The sequence below is a fragment of the Xenopus tropicalis genome, chromosome 5, assembly GCF_000004195.4.
Source record: "Xenopus tropicalis strain Nigerian chromosome 5, UCB_Xtro_10.0, whole genome shotgun sequence".
Lineage (NCBI taxonomy): Eukaryota > Metazoa > Chordata > Amphibia > Anura > Pipidae > Xenopus > Xenopus tropicalis.
In genome coordinates, this window is record NC_030681.2 from 77,888,574 (window position 1) to 77,908,025 (window position 19,452).

The 19,452-nt window shown below is 38.3% G+C and overlaps 1 protein-coding gene across 2 annotated transcripts in view; it reads right to left on the reverse strand.

The window, feature by feature from the left end:
• LOC100496491 overlaps nucleotides 1-19,452 on the reverse strand; it is a 68,525-nt gene that overhangs the window by 15,387 nt on the left and 33,686 nt on the right. For both annotated transcript variants that reach the window (XM_031902020.1, XM_031902019.1), the window contains exons 26-39: nucleotides 18,784-18,833; nucleotides 17,937-18,107; nucleotides 17,391-17,508; nucleotides 15,487-15,649; nucleotides 14,733-14,871; nucleotides 12,959-13,112; nucleotides 11,511-11,606; nucleotides 9,991-10,134; nucleotides 8,487-8,719; nucleotides 6,850-6,988; nucleotides 5,406-5,523; nucleotides 4,100-4,209; nucleotides 3,276-3,425; nucleotides 763-816 (exon numbers count right to left, since the gene is read on the reverse strand). In XM_031902020.1, coding sequence (XP_031757880.1) covers nucleotides 763-816; nucleotides 3,276-3,425; nucleotides 4,100-4,209; nucleotides 5,406-5,523; nucleotides 6,850-6,988; nucleotides 8,487-8,719; nucleotides 9,991-10,134; nucleotides 11,511-11,606; nucleotides 12,959-13,112; nucleotides 14,733-14,871; nucleotides 15,487-15,649; nucleotides 17,391-17,508; nucleotides 17,937-18,107; nucleotides 18,784-18,833 — 1,839 coding nt within the window. The remainder of the gene's footprint in view (nucleotides 1-762; nucleotides 817-3,275; nucleotides 3,426-4,099; nucleotides 4,210-5,405; nucleotides 5,524-6,849; nucleotides 6,989-8,486; nucleotides 8,720-9,990; nucleotides 10,135-11,510; nucleotides 11,607-12,958; nucleotides 13,113-14,732; nucleotides 14,872-15,486; nucleotides 15,650-17,390; nucleotides 17,509-17,936; nucleotides 18,108-18,783; nucleotides 18,834-19,452) is intronic.

A 19,452-nucleotide genomic window follows, 5' to 3' on the forward strand; every position in this document is an offset into this window, starting at 1 on the left:
GGGCGCTGCCACTGGACGCAAGTTTCTCAACTCACCTCATGGTAGCAGCGCCCCTGATCATAGTTACAGAAAGATCCCTTATCGGTAAAACAAGAGTTCCTAATCATTCGGGATATCGGATTCCCTACATGTAGAACTAAATCTATGAGATTATGTTGCCTCAGTAAAAATGACCTAATTCAAGCTGCCTATATTAGAAACAGGTGAACTATTAGACATAATTACAGTAATCCCAGGAAGGCTATATTATACAGCATGTAATATTAGCTATTTGTCCACATGTAGTTCCATAGATGTGGTCGAAAATGTCCTGTATAGAGGTAGTTTGGAGATTTTATACAAACTTTATGTGATATACAGATGTGTAAAACAATACAAGTTCCTAAGGTGTCACTAGTTAAATGGTAGTCTGGCATTTTCTCCTGCTCTGACTGACACTCAAAGAAAAAACAATAGGCACTTATGTTCAGCTAAAAACGCAGTTAAAAGCTAAGCTGGGTTAAACTGAACGTTGCTTTCATTACACTATTTTCTTTAGAAAAGCAAAAATATAAAATTCTTACCCCTGATACCCCAAATCAATGTGTGTACACAACAAAGAAAATTAGAAGTGCACTGCCTCACCATATAAATAACAATGTAGGCCCTTTGGATCCAAGAACATTTACTGCATTGACAGCTCCATACAGGTTTACAACAAATCTTCATAAAAAAATACACATATTTGCCTTAGAAAGATAAAAAGTTTGCCGTTGTACCCACCTTACCAAACTTTTCTTCATTCTCCCTCTGGTTTGCATCTATGGCTGCAATTTCCTACGAGAGTAGAAAACATAAAGGGGGTTATTTATCAAAAATGAAGTTGGTGAAAAAAAGACAAAAATACCTGCAAGTATTCTCTAAAACCTTGAATAAAATTTTAAAAAAACATGAAAAGCAATTGAAAAAAAACATCTAGTCAAAGCTGGCAAGTTTCTATAGAAGTCAATAGAAATTGTCTCTTATAACTTTATTTTCACAGTTGCCAAAACATTTTCAGCCTCACTGAAAATCAGTGGAACAATGTAATTCTTGCTTGTGTGAGGTTTTTTTCTGAGAAAAAAATGTGGATATTTTTATTGTGGTTTTTTCTTAAACAAGGTAGTGCTTGAAGGAAAAATAACGTGATAGTGGAAGGGGGGACACAATAGCCTATTTTGCAGAAAAGTCCCTTAGCTAGCCCTGCCCCCACCCCTGCAAAAGATGGGAGCTCCTGGTGTGGGGGGTCACTTAGTAATCACCTTTAAATAAGAAAAATGCCTTATATTTTGGTGCCCCCCAGTGATTATTATCCCTTACCTAAAACCCTGGGTCAGTGTTCATATTTGCTAAAAACTACACCAGCTTGGGGTATTTCTGTAGAAGCTCCTAACTGTCATCTTCTTCAGCTTCTTTCTCTTCTCTTTTTTCCAGTTTGTGCAACGCATGTGCAGTAGAGTGAAAGCTAAACTTAAGGTGGCCATTCCAGAACGATCCAATAAAATTGTTAACTTATCGTATAGTTGATTGTGTACAAATGATTGTTGGGCCACTAATCGGCCCAACATTATTGGGCAAAATATTGATTGGATGGGTTTAAAAAATGTTGTTGTTCAGTGATAAAATCTGCCAGTTGGTGTGAGTGCCAGACATTTGTCATTGAACGATTGTTCCCTGCACGTCATTGCCAGCGGAAGTCAACGAACATATACTGAAGTACATAAACGTTCTTTTTGGAACCTCAATTTGCTTATTGCATTGTTCGCTCATATGTGATTGCTACATATTACATAACCTTTAATAAAACATGTTTTTTGGACAGTGCAGCAAGTTGCAACCATTTTCAAAATGCTGGCAAAACTCCCCTGAACTATTGGTAGAGTAGGGTGTGGCGCACACAGGGGCATGGGGCAGGCAGGAGTATGGCACACACAGAGCTTAGGGCAAAAGTATGATCTTTCTGTATTTTACATCAACAATACGATGACATCTTTTCAAATAACTGTTGTCTCGCAGAACGAGTGAAATCAGCTTGTGTATGGCCACCTTATGATGCAAAAAGCTGACTTCTTCACTCTACTGTGCCTGCCTAAACCTGGAGAAAAGAAGGCAGAAGAGAAAGAAGATTACAGAAATAGCCTAGGCTGGTGTAGTTTTTGCTAAAAGGAGCACCAGCCAGGGGTATCAGATAAATCACTGGGGGTGCCTAACTTATTGGCAACCCCCCCAGTAATTATACCTTTCCTTCTCCCTTAAATACAAGGTAATATTTTTAGCAACTGGTGGATCAATAGATTTTGACCTTATTAGAGATACTCAGTATAAGATGCTTTTGGCTTTATAAGTGCTGTCCATTGCTGCACGGAGACTTATTTAAATCAACCACTGATTGTAGTAATAAAAGAAAATTAGTTTTATTTTTCTCTCAGACTTTGATTTCACTTATCATGGGTTTTAAGAAATGGTCATTTAAAAGGGCATTTTTTAAATCATCATTATACATATTTATTCACTGTGCCAATATTAAGACATCTACAATGGTATAATTACTCACAAAAATATACATTCGTTATATTATCCCCAAGTAACTATGGCAATTTTGTGCCTTGACCATGCACACAGAGCTATTAATATTTTCATCTGACAATAAATACATTTTCAATATCTGTTCTCACTATGTAAACTCGAGTGTAGTTAACAAAATGCACCATCATAACATCCTGGAGGTTCTAAAAGACAATTTATTATGCCTGTCTAGTACTAAGGCTAGAACTCCTTTAATAAAAAGATACAATAACAAAATAGCATGAGAATTAAACTTTTCCCGGCCAGTGTTTGTATGATGTGTCCTACACCACAGAGGACACCCACCCAACTCTCCTCTTGCTTAGCAATGCATCCACAATTTATTATCTGTCAGTTATAGGGTGCTGACGTATTTACACTGCCCTTTGCACATTGTTTATTAAAGGCATTATTTCCAATAAACATCATGTTCTGCTAATTCACAGAATGTCTGTTACATGGTTACACGCTGTATGTCCATGAATAACAAACATGTTATGTCTGTGCTACTACTCTGAAGCATTCGATAATAAACCTAGTGGTGACTTGACTAAGCAAAGCATAAGCTGAATCTATTTGTTTTAAATTATCACCCACAACTTTATATTTCAATATTTGCACTTAAATTAGTATGATATAAATTTATATAAACTGGGTCTATAGGCAAGCAATGGCTTATACAAATAACCTACTTGCTCCTTTTGGTAAAGTAACTGATGCTCTTGATGAAGAAGGTTTTCATAAAACATAGAGTAGGTCTCAAAGTTACTTCTTTCTCTTGCCATTACATCACAGGCAAGAGACTTAAGGCAGTCTTCTAAATGGTCTTTCCTAAAGGTTACCTGTTAAATCCAAAATAGGAGAGAAAATAAATTGGCTCTGTGATGAACATTCCAGTATGGAACTGAAACATTGGATTAAATAAAAACCTTAAAAGAAGTTCCTGTTGATCTTTGCTTCTTCAGATCACGCAAACCCTGTGAGTGCCGTCACTTTCTACATTTGTATATATATTTTTAAATATAAATCTAATATGTAGGCATCTGAGGGCCGCCCCTTAAAAGCTGATGTCCTAGGCACAGGCCATAGGGTGCCTATATATAAATACGGCCCTGGTTGAGACGCCGGAGAGCTGGGGACACATTTTCTAAATATAATACAACCCTGATGATTCTGGGCTACAGAATAAAACCCTTCCACCAGCTCCCTCTCTGATTTGTCCCATCCCCCCCTGTTACTATTAAAAGTGTCCCGAAATTTGTACATGCTATAGAAATATAGAGTTGCACAGCGGAGCTTACAGACACTATACTCTTCTGTCAGAGCTTGTAGGCTGGAGCATGTGCAGTTGAAGCTAGGTCTTAGTTGGCTTGAACTGCTCATGCTCAGTGAATAAAGTAAAAATGACCACAGGGAGAACCTTAGCTGAAACATTACCTTTCCTATAAAACATTGCTTCTGTTACCTTGGAATCATTATAGTCAAGTAGAATTCTGAAAAACAAAATTATATTTACTTGCGATGTTCGTTCCTCGACTTCGCTCATTAGATTCTGAACAAATTTTTCTACGATTTGTGGTCTTACAGGTGAATAATGTTCCTTCATGACATTTTGCTTCCACAGCTCTGTTAAAAAGTTCATATATGTTATGAATATATCAACTAAAAGAAATGCTTATTATTGACTTGCAAGTCTAATTTTTAATACACACTTCCTCAGTAATGTGATATAAACTAAGAAATAAAACTAAAGTATATCCAACCAGACGAAGAACATGTAATAAAAGGTACAAATCTGCTACAGGTCTAATCAACTCTAGCAACAAATAAGGAGGTAGCATATACTGGTCACCTGTTTTCACCATATGGGGGATAGAATAGATTCTGTGTGCAATGGCATACAGACCAATAAAAGCTTCCAACTACAGGTGACAAACACGGGCATATTTAAGCTACACATTCAACCCCCTCAGAATTAGATGGCAGTTTATATACCTGTGTATTGGGTCCTCCAACTGGCCTACCTGACTGATATGGCCAGATATTGATCAGGCAAGTTTAAAAATCCTGTCAGGATGAGGAACTCATTGGCTTGGTTTGCGCCCAAACAGCCTGAATTTTTATTCAAGGGCCAAATCATCGGATCAGCCACATATTGCCCGCCCCCATTTCCCGATAGGTGGGCACATCAGGGAAAGATCTGCTTGTTTGGCGACCTTGCCAAACAAGTGGATCTTTTTATGTATAGCCAGCTTTAGCCATTGGCAACTTATTAGCCCATGTACAAGGCCTGCCAGCAGAAAAAGTAGAAGTAAGAAGAAGAAGAAGAGTCAGGCCCAGTATCATGAGCTCAGCCCTGACTTACCTGCCCAGCAAAATAAACTAACTAAAATAAACCTGCTAGTCTTGTGTGGAGCTGTGGGGTTATGGGTGCCTATGGGTGTCTAAATTTCCTGTTACAGATTCACACCACTGCACACACCACAAGTCAGATTTAAAGGATTCACTGTGTCTATACTCTGACACTCTCACATCTCCACCTGCTCTTATCTTTCTCTCAGGGCCTGCTGAAGCTCAGAGTCAACCCCTACGTGGATCCAGCGGTAAGTATGTCAGTGCATTTGTAAAATTAAATTATGCCACTCTCTGTGTAGGGTGAGTGGGACCCTCCAAATTCATCTTTGCCTTGGGCCCATCAAGGCCTTAAACTGTCCTGTGAAGGGCAGGAAATAAATGTGCAAAAAATGTTGGTTTGTGCACTTTGCACCCTTCCCTGCATTTTGTAAATGAGCTTTAGGATGTAGAAACAAAAATATAGATACCTGTAGGAAGGCTTGCTTCTCTCGACCTCTCTGTTTTTACCAAGGTCAACTCTTTGGCAGTTTTCTTCTTTACTTCATGAATCATGTGAATCTCAATGTCTTCCAATATTTTGTGTAGCTGCGATGACAATTGAAAATCAATAGCTATTCTCAGGCAATGCTAAAACAATGTATTCAATTCTTGTGTGGCCTCTGTATAGCCTCTGTGAAACTACATGAGCTTTAAATTGTGTTCTAAATGGCTAAGATGCAGGCAGTAGTGTAACTTGCACAGGGGAGGGGTTGGTCATTGCCCCAGCCACGCAAGAAATAACAAGTGGTGGGGGCAATGGAATGGATCATGGACTAGGGGTAGGCAGGAAAGGTACCTCCATCATATCGCCCTAGGCTGGTGCCTCTTCTGTCTACCCTTAGTTCCCCCTCTTGAACATGCAATCGCTGTGCCCCCATCTACAAAATGATCTTCAGAGAGGCTGGGCACAAACAGTCCCACTGCCCCCTGTTAAATATAATAATTTTTATTTTAAATTTATATTTTGCCCTCTGTTAAATATATTATAATAAGTGTAAGTCCCAATATGAGTCCTAAGTGTTCTAAAAACATAAATTATGCTAGAGCCTTACTATAAGCATCACATTGTCCTCATAAACCCAGAAAATGTAAGAAAAACCCCTTTCTATAATTGTGGGTGCAAGCGGAGGATCATTTGGAGTGGTTGAACTTGAAGAACAGTTGTTTATTTTCAACCCAAATTAACTATGCAAATCTCTATATTTCACCTATAAACCATGCATCTAGAACCATTCATAAAAAAGCAGATATAGCCATAGAATTAGAGCCATATAGCTAGTTTGCATACCATCTGCTAATAGATAAATACATGCATATTATATATTTATTGCTTCAGGCTGTAGGTGCAAGCAGACTAAGGCAGCGCAAGTAAAAGGTAAAGCAAGATCAAATGGAGACTATAAGAGCAAATATTCTTTTATAGACAGTATATGTGAAGTGTAAATATATACTGACACTGGTAACAGAAAGGATATATGTGCTTTTGTGAATATTGCATCAGATCAAGGATACATCTGCACCAACTTAATGGGTACAAAACTGTCAGGGCCGCTGCTCCCTATAAGCAGAGTACTCAGTCTGCATAGGGCACCAACTCCCAGGGGGGCACCATCCCAGCTGCTCAAAAAAATCATTTTTATTTATTATAACTTACCCCCCAACACTGTCCCGCTGGTTTTTATAGCGCATCCCGCTGTCCGAGATAGTTGTCTATGGGGGACATTGGGGGCTCTGTGTGTGGGGCCCCTATAGTAGGTGTTTTTTTATTATTTTATTTTTACTTCCGTAAAATTTGGGAGAGGGGGCACAAAAGTAAATTTCTGCTTAGGGCACCCATTTGGCCAGCAGCGGCCCTGAAAACTGTGCACTCACCTGACAAATCCTGATTTTAGCTTCAGAAGCTCCTTTTGGAGGAAGCACAACCTGTGTCCTTAAAGTGATTCCTTCAAACTCTTCCTCTTTTCCCATTTGTCTAGCGATAGCTTTCATGGTGGGATAAAAAATGTCATCTCTGCAAAACAAGCTTAATTATGTTAATTATGTTGTTGTTGTGATGACTATGAGCTCTAACTTATTCTACAGGTGTATTTACAGAAAATTAACTAAAAGAAAATTTGTGAGCACCCAACCTTAACAAATGGTGTGTCAGTCACAGTTAGAAAATTAGGGAAAAAGAAGGAGGAATCCCATTAACAACCCAGAATGCTGCCATATTCATGCAATATAGTTTGACAAAAGCTCCTAATTAAAAACATAACTTTTCTAATCTTATAACTAAAAGAAAATAAAGTGACAATTAAAAGAGTTCTACAAAGCATCTGGTTGAATTGCCTTTTATATGGATTTCTTTTGAGGGGAATAGAGAGTTGCCTGTTATTAGGAGTTAAGTCAGAGTGATGACTTGTTATACAAAGACGTTACATGGATTTCCCAAACAGTCAATACAAACAGGTTTATCAGGACCCTAAAGTAACAGAAGTAATTAACTGCATAGGACTGCTCATCTGTACTGTAAGCAGCCAGCAGAATGCCAAACAAACTGTCAGTCTATGGGAGCTTACAGCATGCCCTCTGGCTGACAAAATATGAAAACTTTTGTTTTTTTCTAAATAAAAGTCGTAGCCTGTTGTTAGGTTGTGTCCTCTTCCTGTTCCTGAAATAGCAACAGTTTGGTCTTACTTTGTGGTTGAGAAGCTAGCTTCCTTTCTGTGATCTTTTTTAAAAACACTTTTTACATTGCTACAGTATTTAGAAAACAGGCAGTAAATAAACCAGTTGTACCCTCCCGCGGACCAGTGACGTGAAATAAGTTATAAAAAGTCAGCTGCCCAAGATATTGGCCCCACCCCTTTCCACTTGGTCCGTATAGCAGCTTCTCAACCCCCTGCCCAACCCCACACGCTTGGCCTACATGTCGCTTCTACTGCTCACTATTCACTACAATACCCTCCACTCTCATGGAACAGCTGCATTATTTTGGATAAGTCTTTAATGTAAGAATCCCTTTAATTGGATTCAATAGCTGACTGTAAAAAAACCTAACTCATTAATACAGTGAAAATCAATGTACTGTATTTTTAAAATATGTTTATGAAAATTAGTCATGTTCCCTGCAAGACAAATTGCACAGCATAAATTTGCTCATATGGGCCCATGAAGAGATATCAACTAAGCCCACCCTTAGGAGATAACGATGCAGTCCTGGATTTTTATAAACTTAATTCCTCTTCATACTAAATGGCAACAAGAAATACCATATCACAATTGCTCGGAGATGATCGTCATTCTGAGTTGGGCACTATCTGCAAGGAGTTTGTCTAAAAATACACGGTTGTTTAATGGCTCCTCCTGTGTACTGGCTAATAATGAAATTCAATTTATTCTAAACTCTACATTTGTTGTGGAACCTAACTTTAGTAAAAAAAAAAAAAGGGTATAGGACTGCAACTTAGGGAAAACTAGGAAAAAAGTTCCATAAGCACAGAATAAAAATACATCTTCCTACTTACCTATAAAGCTCACTAAATTGTTTATAGAGAGGTACTGTGTTTATCTTCTCCACCTGAAGTTTTAGCTTCCCCCATCTTTCTTTAAACATTTCCAGCTGCTTCCACAGAATTAAGAAGGATTTTAGCAGCTGAAATACGCCAATTGGATCATGAGGGACAAGGATCGGCTGGTGACATGTGCTCTGGACTGGCTCCTGAGATCCTTGGATTGCACTAAACATGTCAAGTGATGTCTACACAAGTCACAATAGCAAAGGATTAAATCTGATTAGTGTCTGCAACTCAAGTTTTTAACAAAACTGACATTCTAGCTAGGCTGATGCTGGCCCTCCCCAACTGCCTCTCCAATAGATATCTGGCTGAAAATCATCCAGGTGTCTGTCGGGCTGAAAATCTGTATCATGATGATCCAGACAAACTGGATTTGGCTCAGAATGTAGGTGGTCAAATAGAGCAAAGATCTACTTGTGCCAGTCTTAAAGGGGTTGTTCGTCTTTAAGTTAACTTTTAGTATGATGTAGAGAGTAATATTTTGAGACAATTTGCCATTTGTCTTCATTTTTGTTTTTTGTAGTTTTTTAGTTATTTTACTTTTTGTTCAGCAGCTCTCCAGTTTGGAGTTTTAGCAGCTATCTAGTTACTGGGGTCCAAATTACCTTAGCAACCAGGGAGTGGTTCGAATGAGAGGCTGGCATATTAATAGCGGAGGCCATGAATTGAAAAACAAGTTATAAAAAGTAACAAGAAAACTGTAGCCCCACAGAGCAATAGTGTTTTGGCTGCCGGGGTCAGTGACCCCCATTTGAAAGCTGAGAGAGTCAGAAAAAGAAGGCAAATAGTTCAAAAACTATAAAAAATAAATAATGAAGACCAATTGAAAAGTTGCTTAGAATGGGCCATTCTATAACATACTAAAAGTTAACTTAAAGTTGAACCTTCCCTTTAAGGTGAACATCCAGCTTTACATGTGTATCTAGGAATGTCAATTCTACATAAATCACAGCCTAACTGGCTTCATTTTGGGAACCATCGTTATAAACTGTTAAAACTTGATTAAATTAATTGCTATGTTTTTTGTCTTTCTGAAGATTTATTTTATTTTAATTCATTATCTTTTATTTATATACATTTTATTTTATCTTCTCTATTATCTGTTATTCATATAGGGCAACACACATTTTAATTTATTTTATTTATTATGTGTTATTTATATTGTTCCAACACATTTCCACAATCACAAATAAGCAAATGTAGCAACTTTACTTCATGTAATATGTACTTTACTCAAAAGCCATTGGTTCTTTGACATTCCCTATTAACTATGTGTTTTTGGGTGGCATCTGGATGATGGATTCCATGCAAATTTTTAACAATCCCATAAGCCCATATTTTATCCCATACTTTATACATCATACTAGTATTAAGCATATGGTTAATTTTATGAAACTGGAAACCTGATATGGTGATGTCAAGTATTTTGCAGAAACTAATATGTACTGCATACCTGCTTGGATTCCTGATTGCCCTCAATGGTGAAGGAAATCAAAGTGTTGTCACTCTGAAGAATATCCTCCATTAAAAGCTTCACACCAACCAGCTCCCCATGTGCTACACTGCGCTCTTGGTCAGTCATTTCACACAGACACAACTTAGACAAAAAACATATTAAACAGCAAATTATATATCATGTATTTCAGCTCTTTTTTTAATCATAACAATATGCCTTCAACCCATCTTAGACAGCACTGAGAATGATCCAGGTTTCTGTTTGCATGTCCTCAGCCCCATGTCCCCAGCCTAAGAAAGAAGGGGGCATACCAACAATAAGACTAATGGGGAAACTGCAAGGATAATGAAACTGCAAGGATAATGAAACTGCAAGGATAATGACATGAATAAACTCATGATCTCATTTCATTGCTCTTTTCATGGAGTGGATGACAGGGATAACAGAAAGCATCTGCTGATATGGGTAGTCATTTATTTATAAAACCATAGCCTCAGAGATGCAATCACAATAAAGGTGAAGCCTTTGAAAGTGAAGACAGAAGACTTTAGGTGCTTATTTATTTATTTATTTATTTATGAAATCCTCCGCCAATGGCCTGTGTCTTAAAGGAACAGTAACACCAAAAAATGAAAGTGTATAAAAGTAACTAAAATATAATGTGCTGCTGCCCTGCACTGGTAAAAGTTGTGTGTTTACTTCAGAAAGTCTACTATAATTTATATAAATAAGCTGCTATGTAGCCATGGAGGCAGCCATTCAAAGGAAAAAAGGCACAGGCACTTAGCAGATAACAGATAAAACACTATTGTATTCTACAGAACTTATCTGTTATCTGCTATGTAACCTGTGCCTTTTCTCCTTTTTCCAGCTTGAATGGCTGCCCCCGTGGCTACACAGCAGCTTATTATATAAATTATAGTAGTGTTACTGTAGCAAACACACCAGTTTTACCAGTGCAGGGCAACAGTGCATTATATTTGTATTAGTTTAAAGCTCTTTCATTTTTTAGTGTTACTGTTCCTTTAAAAAAAAAAAAAAAAAAAAATACAGACAGGTAATCTGGGGAATATAATGCAGAACCCTCATCATGTTTATTCCCAACCAAAAATAATTAGCTGAAACTGACTGATTTAGAACTAACTTTAATTGTGTGAATATAAAATGTTTCCAAGAACTGAATCTGCATAAATCATACTAATATTTATTAGTCAAGTACACATATGGGACCTGTTATCCAGAATGCTCAGGACCTGGGGTTTTCTGTATGAGAATCTTTCTCTAATTTGGATCTCCATACCTTAAGCTTACTAAAGTATCAAGTAAACATTAAATAAACTCAATAGGACTGTTTTGCCTCCAATAAGGAGTAATTATATCTTAGCTGGGATCAAGTACAAGGTACTGTTTTTTATTACAGAGAAAAAGGAAATAATTTTTACAATTGTTAATATGGTCATTTTCTGGATAACAGATTTCCAGATAATGGATCCCATTACTGTATTTTTCTTATTTACCTGCATGTGGTATCCCAGAGTATGTAGATTGCTTATTGCCAATGGAAATAAGCCACCATTGGCTAAAAATGTCCTCCATGGATAAAGCATAAATGCCTAAAAAAAATCATGTTTATTTCAGTTGTTTTGTTACCTTATTGTGCTCATGTTTTTGACAGCTTTGGTGCATTTTACTCATTAAGCAATTTAGTAAACAAAGTTAGGCAATGCATACATTTCTGAATACTGTTACAGTCAGTTGGTTATCTATCCAGATTTATGGTGCTAGGATTTTGCTTCCCAGCATGTTGGGCATTTTATCCAACACATGTAGTACTAGTGCACAGTTTACATACATTTCACAATAATCAGGACCTCTAGTGGCCATATGTACTTTTGGGCATCCATGCAGGTCTCCTGTCTGTTGCTTACGCAAAGTGAATGAGGGGGTCAGCCTGCTGGACAGATCAAGGACGTGGCAGATGGGCATATGGGGCAGAATGAATTCTAATAAACCTGCTAAAGCTACACGGAGTTTAGATAGATACTGGGGGATGCAAACAGCTGTCACCATCACCTGTCCTAGAAAGGTCTGCCGTGATATAACTTGGAAGAAAAAGTATTAGCTGCTTTTTCAAGCTCAGAATTATAGCTCACAGATGTAAAGCTGCACAAAAGAATGGCAGCAACCAAAACCTTTGTCAGATGAAAAAGAATGTGATAAAAGCACAGTATTAGCAGTCTATCCTTATGAAACTATCCTTTTCAGAAAAGTTCAGTGCATAAAATAATGTGGATATGAGGGTGAAGGGCAAAGGGAAAAAGATGATGGGGAAAAGAAAGAGAAGGATATTAAAAAATGTTAGAAACACATGTGAGGAGGAAGGGTATAAGGAGGTGAAAACTGAAGGGGAGAAGTAGGGCCGATTAAGGGCGGGCCCCCTATGGCCATCCCAATACATTTGTAATAGTGTTACCCTCAAGCAGGTGAACTAGGATATAATAAGGTGGGCAATAAAGAGATGATCTGTGTTCATCAATGTAGAATTGAGGTCCAGGTCCCTGAACTAGCGGTGGGCAGGCCAAGTCAACCAGGTTGCCTAGGGCACCTGGCCAGCTTGGCCCAGCACTGGCCTCATTGATGCAATCCACTGTGAGAACCCTGGAGCTACAACCAAGTCCAGGGTGGTGATAGCTCTGGTTTTCTGCAGTGTCAATGGGCACAGTTGCAAACCATGCATCAGAAGAGTGGACGGTGGAAGCACTTGCAACTACAACAGATGTAAAAGTGCAGAAGCATGTTTGTATATAAGTATCTTAATAAACTGCATCAATATGCACTCTCCCTTGAGTCTATTATAGAGCACCTGCGCTTGTAAGTGTGTTCATTAATTACCCCTTTGCTGTTTACGTGTTAGTGATTACATTATTGTGTGCAGTATAGCAGTAATATCACTGAGGTTACTTACTCTGTGGCTGTGAGGATCGAGAGGCTCTGGCAAAGGCAGCAAAGAGGAAAAGGCACTTGCACGCACAGCATTACTCAGGGCTTGTAGGCCATGGTACATATTGTCTGTGGTTACATTGAAGGCACAGACATTACCAGTAGATAAGAAAGCTTCCCTGAAACAGAAAATACCATTTACATTTTATTTAACATTAGTCAGTATCCTTCTTTACTATGAGCTGGGTAGGGTCCCTTGGGAAAAACAGAATTTTGTATTTATTTATTCAAATAGCACTACAAGCAAATATAGCTGTCACGGTCGGCACCCAATACCAGAACTAGTGCCAAGCACCCTGGTCTCGGCTCGTGCTTCACCAGTAGCGTGACCGCCTTTGGCTTCGGGAGGAGCCCTCAGCTACTCGGATGCCACCTGGACTTATACGAGAGGTGCAAAGCAGGAGTTCTGGCTAGCAATGGGGCACGACTGTATAAAGTCAGTTAGGCCAAAGATCACGGTACAAATAGGGTTAAACAAGGTCGTCTTCAGGCAGGCTAGGTCGGGGCGGGCAGCAATCGAGGATAGTCAGACAGGCAAGGGTCAAAACCGGGTAATCAATACAGCAGGATGAGGCGAAATCGTAGACAAAGTATAAGCCGAGGTCAGATATGGACAATCAGAATAGTCAGGAGCAAGCCGGGTCAAAACAGGAGAAATACTATCAGAATACAGGAACAAGAATGCACAAGGCTCAGGAAGGCACCAGGAAATCGAATCCTATCACGGGCAATGAATGTAAGCAAAAGTCCCTTTAAATAGTTTGAATTTCGCGCCATTGCGCGATGACGTCATGACGCCAGCGTGCGTGCGCCTTTAAATTGCGGAAATGCGCGCGCGCGCACACTTAGGAAGGAGCCGGCACAGGAGGAGAACGGCGCGGCGGGCGTCCCCGCCGATGGCAGCGCGGTGGGCGTCCCCGCCGCGCTGGTAAGTGCTTCGTTACAATAGCACTTTACAAGGCATACACAAACAGTGGCAAAACTTCACACATTGGCAGTGCACTCCAGGTCAGCATAAAAAAGCCGCAACGTCTCTGAGGAAGTGCGCTGTCACGAAACGCGTAAGACCTCAAGCTGTGTTTTTTAGATGTGCAAATAAAGGTTGATCGACTTTAATATCACCTGTTGCGGCTTTTTTATGCTGACCTGGAGTGCACTGCCAATGTGTGAAGTTTTGTGACGAGATTTGTCCCCTGGCTACGGACTCGGGGCAGGAGCACCCGGGTCAACAGGACTGTCTGGTAAGCATAATGCTTTCTTATTTGGAAGTGAGTTATCCCTGGCTGTGAGTTTTTTCACCTGAGCGCAGGGTCCGGGGCAGGTTGCACCTGGACCAAAGGATTTGAGCGGTGAGCAGTTTGTGTGGGGGAACCTGTTTTGCTTTTTCCAGATAGGCACCTGTATTTTTAAACTAATTTCTATGTTTAAATTAGTCCTCAAATTGTGTGCTGTGGATATATCATTTTTTCGTGTACACAAACAGTGGCACAGAACATATACATTGTGAGCACACTGAGTTTCAATACATAGTTGAAATGAGGTTGCTCCCCTGAAGAGCTTAGGATATATCTATTGTCATTAAACAGAAGTGGTTACTTAAAATATATATTGACACATAGGCACTTTATTAATTCTGAGGTGTTGTTTTCCAAACTGAGCACTACTGGTTCTGACAAGAAAGCATTCAGATAAAAGCAAATGTTTCCTATGCAGATGTAATATACCCCATCAGTACATACCGAATCAAGTAGCGAACTGCTGCCTCAAACTGAAGAAATATTACTTCCCGTCTGAGAAGCAGTAACGAGGCAACTTCTTTGGGATCTTGGGGATTGCTGAGGCTGTCTATTGATTTCTGTATCTCTAGCAACTCTGCTCCTGTCAGGAATATAATGATAGCAATAAGCTTGCAGATGGTGCCCAGCCCACAATCAAAGATTTCTTGTTAAATTTATAAATAAAACTTTTATTAAACAGCATTTTACATCTGGATAACAAGTCCCCTATAAGCTCTCTGTGAAAATATTTAAGACTATTGGCATGCATAGCATGACAGGTGGTTGCCATTCAAATCAATGGCTCAAGTTGTGACAGACTGGGGACGTTTCCTCAAGGGGGTGTATTGTGACATCAAGTGGGCAGAGCTGTGATGTTGAGGGGGTAGGGTGTGTCCCAAGGCCTGAAATTGGCAGGGGATTTGGTGAATAAAGAATAATAAAGATGCTAGGTTGGGAAAAATGTGGTGGGCTGGGGCCGGATTGACTAGTTGACAAATTTACTGTCAAATACATTGCTGGTAAATATGTAATAACAGCCCTGCTGTTGGCTGGTATTTTCAATAGCCAGCTTTGCATTTCAAACTGATAGGAGTTAAGCTGGACTGGAGAGTTGTTATTTTCTCCCTTAACTACCATAAATCAATGGCAACAAGTAATGAGCACACACACCCACATAGAACACTGTAAAATATAATAAAAAGAGCGGTCTTTTTACCAATGCCTTCTGTTCCACCCCAATCTGCAGCCAGTGCCTTATGCTTTGAGTGCCTGTAATTGCTGCATAAATTTCCAAGCTGGGCAAAGCTAAATATATAGGATACTATGTCATGCACAGCAGCAATAATGTACAGAGTTTGGTAGAGTGCTCGGAATGCCGCCTGTGAAAGAAAACAAAATAAATATGTAAAGTCTGTTCTTCTGGTTAATATCAGAATGAAAATCTAGTACTGTACATGATAAATAATCAACCATGATATTAGATAGAAAGAAAGCCCTGAAAAGTGTAATCATGTACGACATATTATATATATTTTACAATAGACACTAGGTTATTCCATACATATACAGTATATGGAAGCAAGCACAAAATCTTCATGTGACAGCAGAGTGTATTTCCCACTGCATTAAGGAGGGAAAACAAAGTGGAAAACAGGAAAAAAACATGGTGTGAGTTCTTTGCACTTAACCTATTATATTAATATTATTATTACTGCAAAGGGACAACGTTTCCGCAGTGCTGTACAATAAAGGCGTGTATACACTGAACACAGGGCCACCATCAAAAAATTTGTGGCCCCCATCTAAGTTATTCATATGGGCCCCTGGAAACACACGTGCGCAGTACTAAAATTTTGGCCACACCTCTTGTGTGTGCAACAATATAAACAGCTGATGTTACTCTATAATAACCAGTTCATATAAAGAGTTCTATTAATGAATGTACTAAATAACAGTCAGTTTATTGGTTCAGTATAGTTGGTAGTCAGCATTAGTTCATAAAAATAATTTTAAAAATGTGCTAATAAGTCAGTCTTTAAATTGTGTAAGTTATGTGGTAATTCTATATGTATCTTACGCAATATGTGTAACTTTCACGATGCCCCCTTCTGAAGCAGAATTCATTGTTCACCAGTCCCCCCTGACTGGGCTCAGGGCTGCCATTTGAGGGGGTCAGATGGCAGCCCTGATGGAACATACAGATTTCAAGCAAAAAACATCAACCAATACAAAAAGTAAAGAGAATTTAGAATAGGATTTCCAATCTAAAATGATATTTTATATATTTGTAAGAAAAAAAATATATTGCAGGGACCACAAGAAGCACATATTTTCACTGCTATGCAAAAACATTCAATATTCATGTTTTTAACATTGTTTAGCATATCTATCATCACTTGAGGATTTTGGTGGGACAAAACGAAGGCAAGTAGGTTCCTGAAATCACTTGTGTTTTCTGCAATCAATTGCTTTTGGTCTTTCTTGATCCTGTTTGAAAAAACCAAAGCCTATTTTTTTCACTAACTAGTGCACAAAAATACACAAGGCTATTTTGTACCTGACTTTATTTTATATTAAAGGATTCTTTAATTGATGCACATTTGTAGGGTCTGTGAGCGCCTCCCATATATAGAGTATGGATTACCTCCTCAAGATGAAGGTCTGGGGAACCAAAATCAATGTTTTTACTGGTGAGCTTCAACTGTCAGGCCTTTACACAAACCTTACACTTTACTTTATGTGCAGATTTATAAAAGAGGAATTAAGATTCCCAGCAGTTTAATCATTTTTTCAAGTTTATCAAAACATAACTGACAGGTTGTTTAGTTACAGAGCACTGGTAATTGGAAAGGTCACTGGGCACAACAGACTGACGCTGCTCCCTCTGTGGTTCAGTAACCAGAGGTTCCCATGTACATTGGCATAGTTAAAGCAAAAGTAGTTCAAATTTCCTTGTAAGATACACACAGCCTTACATGTTTTGTGCTATGTTGCACTTTATCATAAGTGAATCATGGTTCACCCAGATGCATGATGGTAAATTATGAACCATGCAGCAATATTCAATATTTATGAACTTTCAGACTAGAGTGACTAGTCCCAAAAAGTTTTTATCATCACCTTTTCTGGTAACGCTTTAAACATGACTAGCACCTCTGCTGGTGAGGGGATGTACCATAAATTAAGGAAAGTTTGTCCATCTTCTGTCAACAAGCTATATGGTCGTTCCTTAAATGTTCTGCAATTAAAACAAGAGTGTAAAAATTAGTATTTGTGTCCTTCATTTAATTATATTCCATCTACTGAACAACCATTAGCCAACAGATTTCAATATATGAAGTCTGTGCATATGCAGTTATAGTGTTAGCTAGGTAGTTATTCCAAATTATTTCCTATCCGGTAAGGTATGTATTTAATACTATAAACTTGGTCAGTTGCAATGAAAAGCCTTGGTGCTTAAGGACAGAGAAAAATATTTTTGTAGCAAAATGGGTCAAAAGTATAATAAAGTAAGTATACTTCTTTTTTAAAGAAAGTTTCCTTACAATGGCAAACACTGAAATAACTACACCAAGTTTATTAAACAAAAGTATAATATTTCTGTTCTTTTTGTTTACATTGGTGCTTTGCAAACCTGCCAAAATTGCATTGTATAACATTGCATACCTGGGGTCTGCCTGTGGCGCTTCCTTTAAGCCTGATTTTTTGTTTTGAGGATGACCTATAATGAAATATGATTTCTTGATGACCGGCACTTCTTCAAGCAGGTTTTTTAAACTGTTGCAATAAGCAATGATCTGTCCTCGAAGGGCGTGGTTGCATGTTCGATTGTTTAGCCTACAAGATGAGTTAGAGTATTTACATGTTGAAAAACTGCTATACTAAAAAGACAGTGTGGCAGATTTATTAAAGAGTAAATAGATAATCCTTCAGGATCCTAGCCATTCGATCTTTGCAGTAATTTTGACTTTTCTAATCAATAGGCCAATTTTATAAATTTGATCAAAATTATCATTGTTTGCACCCCAAAATAATAAGTGGCCCAAGGTATAGAATTCAACAGTAAATTCCATGTAAATAATTTTTTTCATGGGATCCAATCAGTATCAATGTTATTTGATTTGATGTTCCTGGAAGCAACTGATCAGTTTAGAATAGCCATTCTGACGTGTCCTAAATTATCACGGAGGATAATAAATACCAGCTATTATTATAGATTCACTGAAATCAATGGTTCCATAACAATGTTAGAAAAATATGGCCCAGATTCAAGATTTTAATTAGACAAAGGGCTTGCTGAAAAACACAAAACATCTATATTATACAAATAAACTTGTCCCTCGACTTTGTCTAAAGTTCAGTCGAGGGACAGGGGAATGAAAAGCTTTACTTATTATATACTCCTTTTTAGACACAATATGGAAGTAAATAGGAAGTTTATTAAGTTAATATATGTCCAAACAAAATACTTTTTAAAATAAGCTATAAAACATATAGATTAAAAATAACTAACCTTTGACAGTAATTAGTCACAAGATCTCTTTTAACTTTTTCAACTTCTTCCTAGATGAATAACAAAGCTTATTCGTAAAAAGTACATTTAAAGCACAAGGCTGTTCCTGGTAACTGATTCTGTTTATTAATCCAGAAAATTGCCCAATGGAGTCCCCATTGACCCATTCTGGAGCTGAATTTGTGGTGATGGGAGGTGCCACTGGGAATAAAGCTATCTCTGGGCAGCCTGGGGCCCTGAATTAGTTAGATGGGGGAGAGCTGGGGAGGGCTTTTAACCCCTTAGTTGATGTGGAAGACAAGGGGTGGATAGCAATGACACCTGCATTTTTTTATTCCAGCACCACAGCAAAAAAGAACAGGCAAAAAAGTTATCATATCTACTGAATAGCTGCTGTCTGTAACAGCTGAACCTTGCCCGCAAACAATGAACAAGAGAATGTACTGCCATTTGATACTAAAAAGAAGAGTTTTTTAGTTTGATGTTAGTTGATGTTAGTTTGAAGTTACTTGTAAAATGTAAAAAACAAATGAGGGTAATTTTATGTCAGGGATCCAGCATTACTATAATTCTAGAGGTGTCCATACCATTACCTTAAAGGTATCATATATATTTATAAGTACTCTCATATACATACATAGCTTGCCAAGCACTGTCTACGCAGAAGGC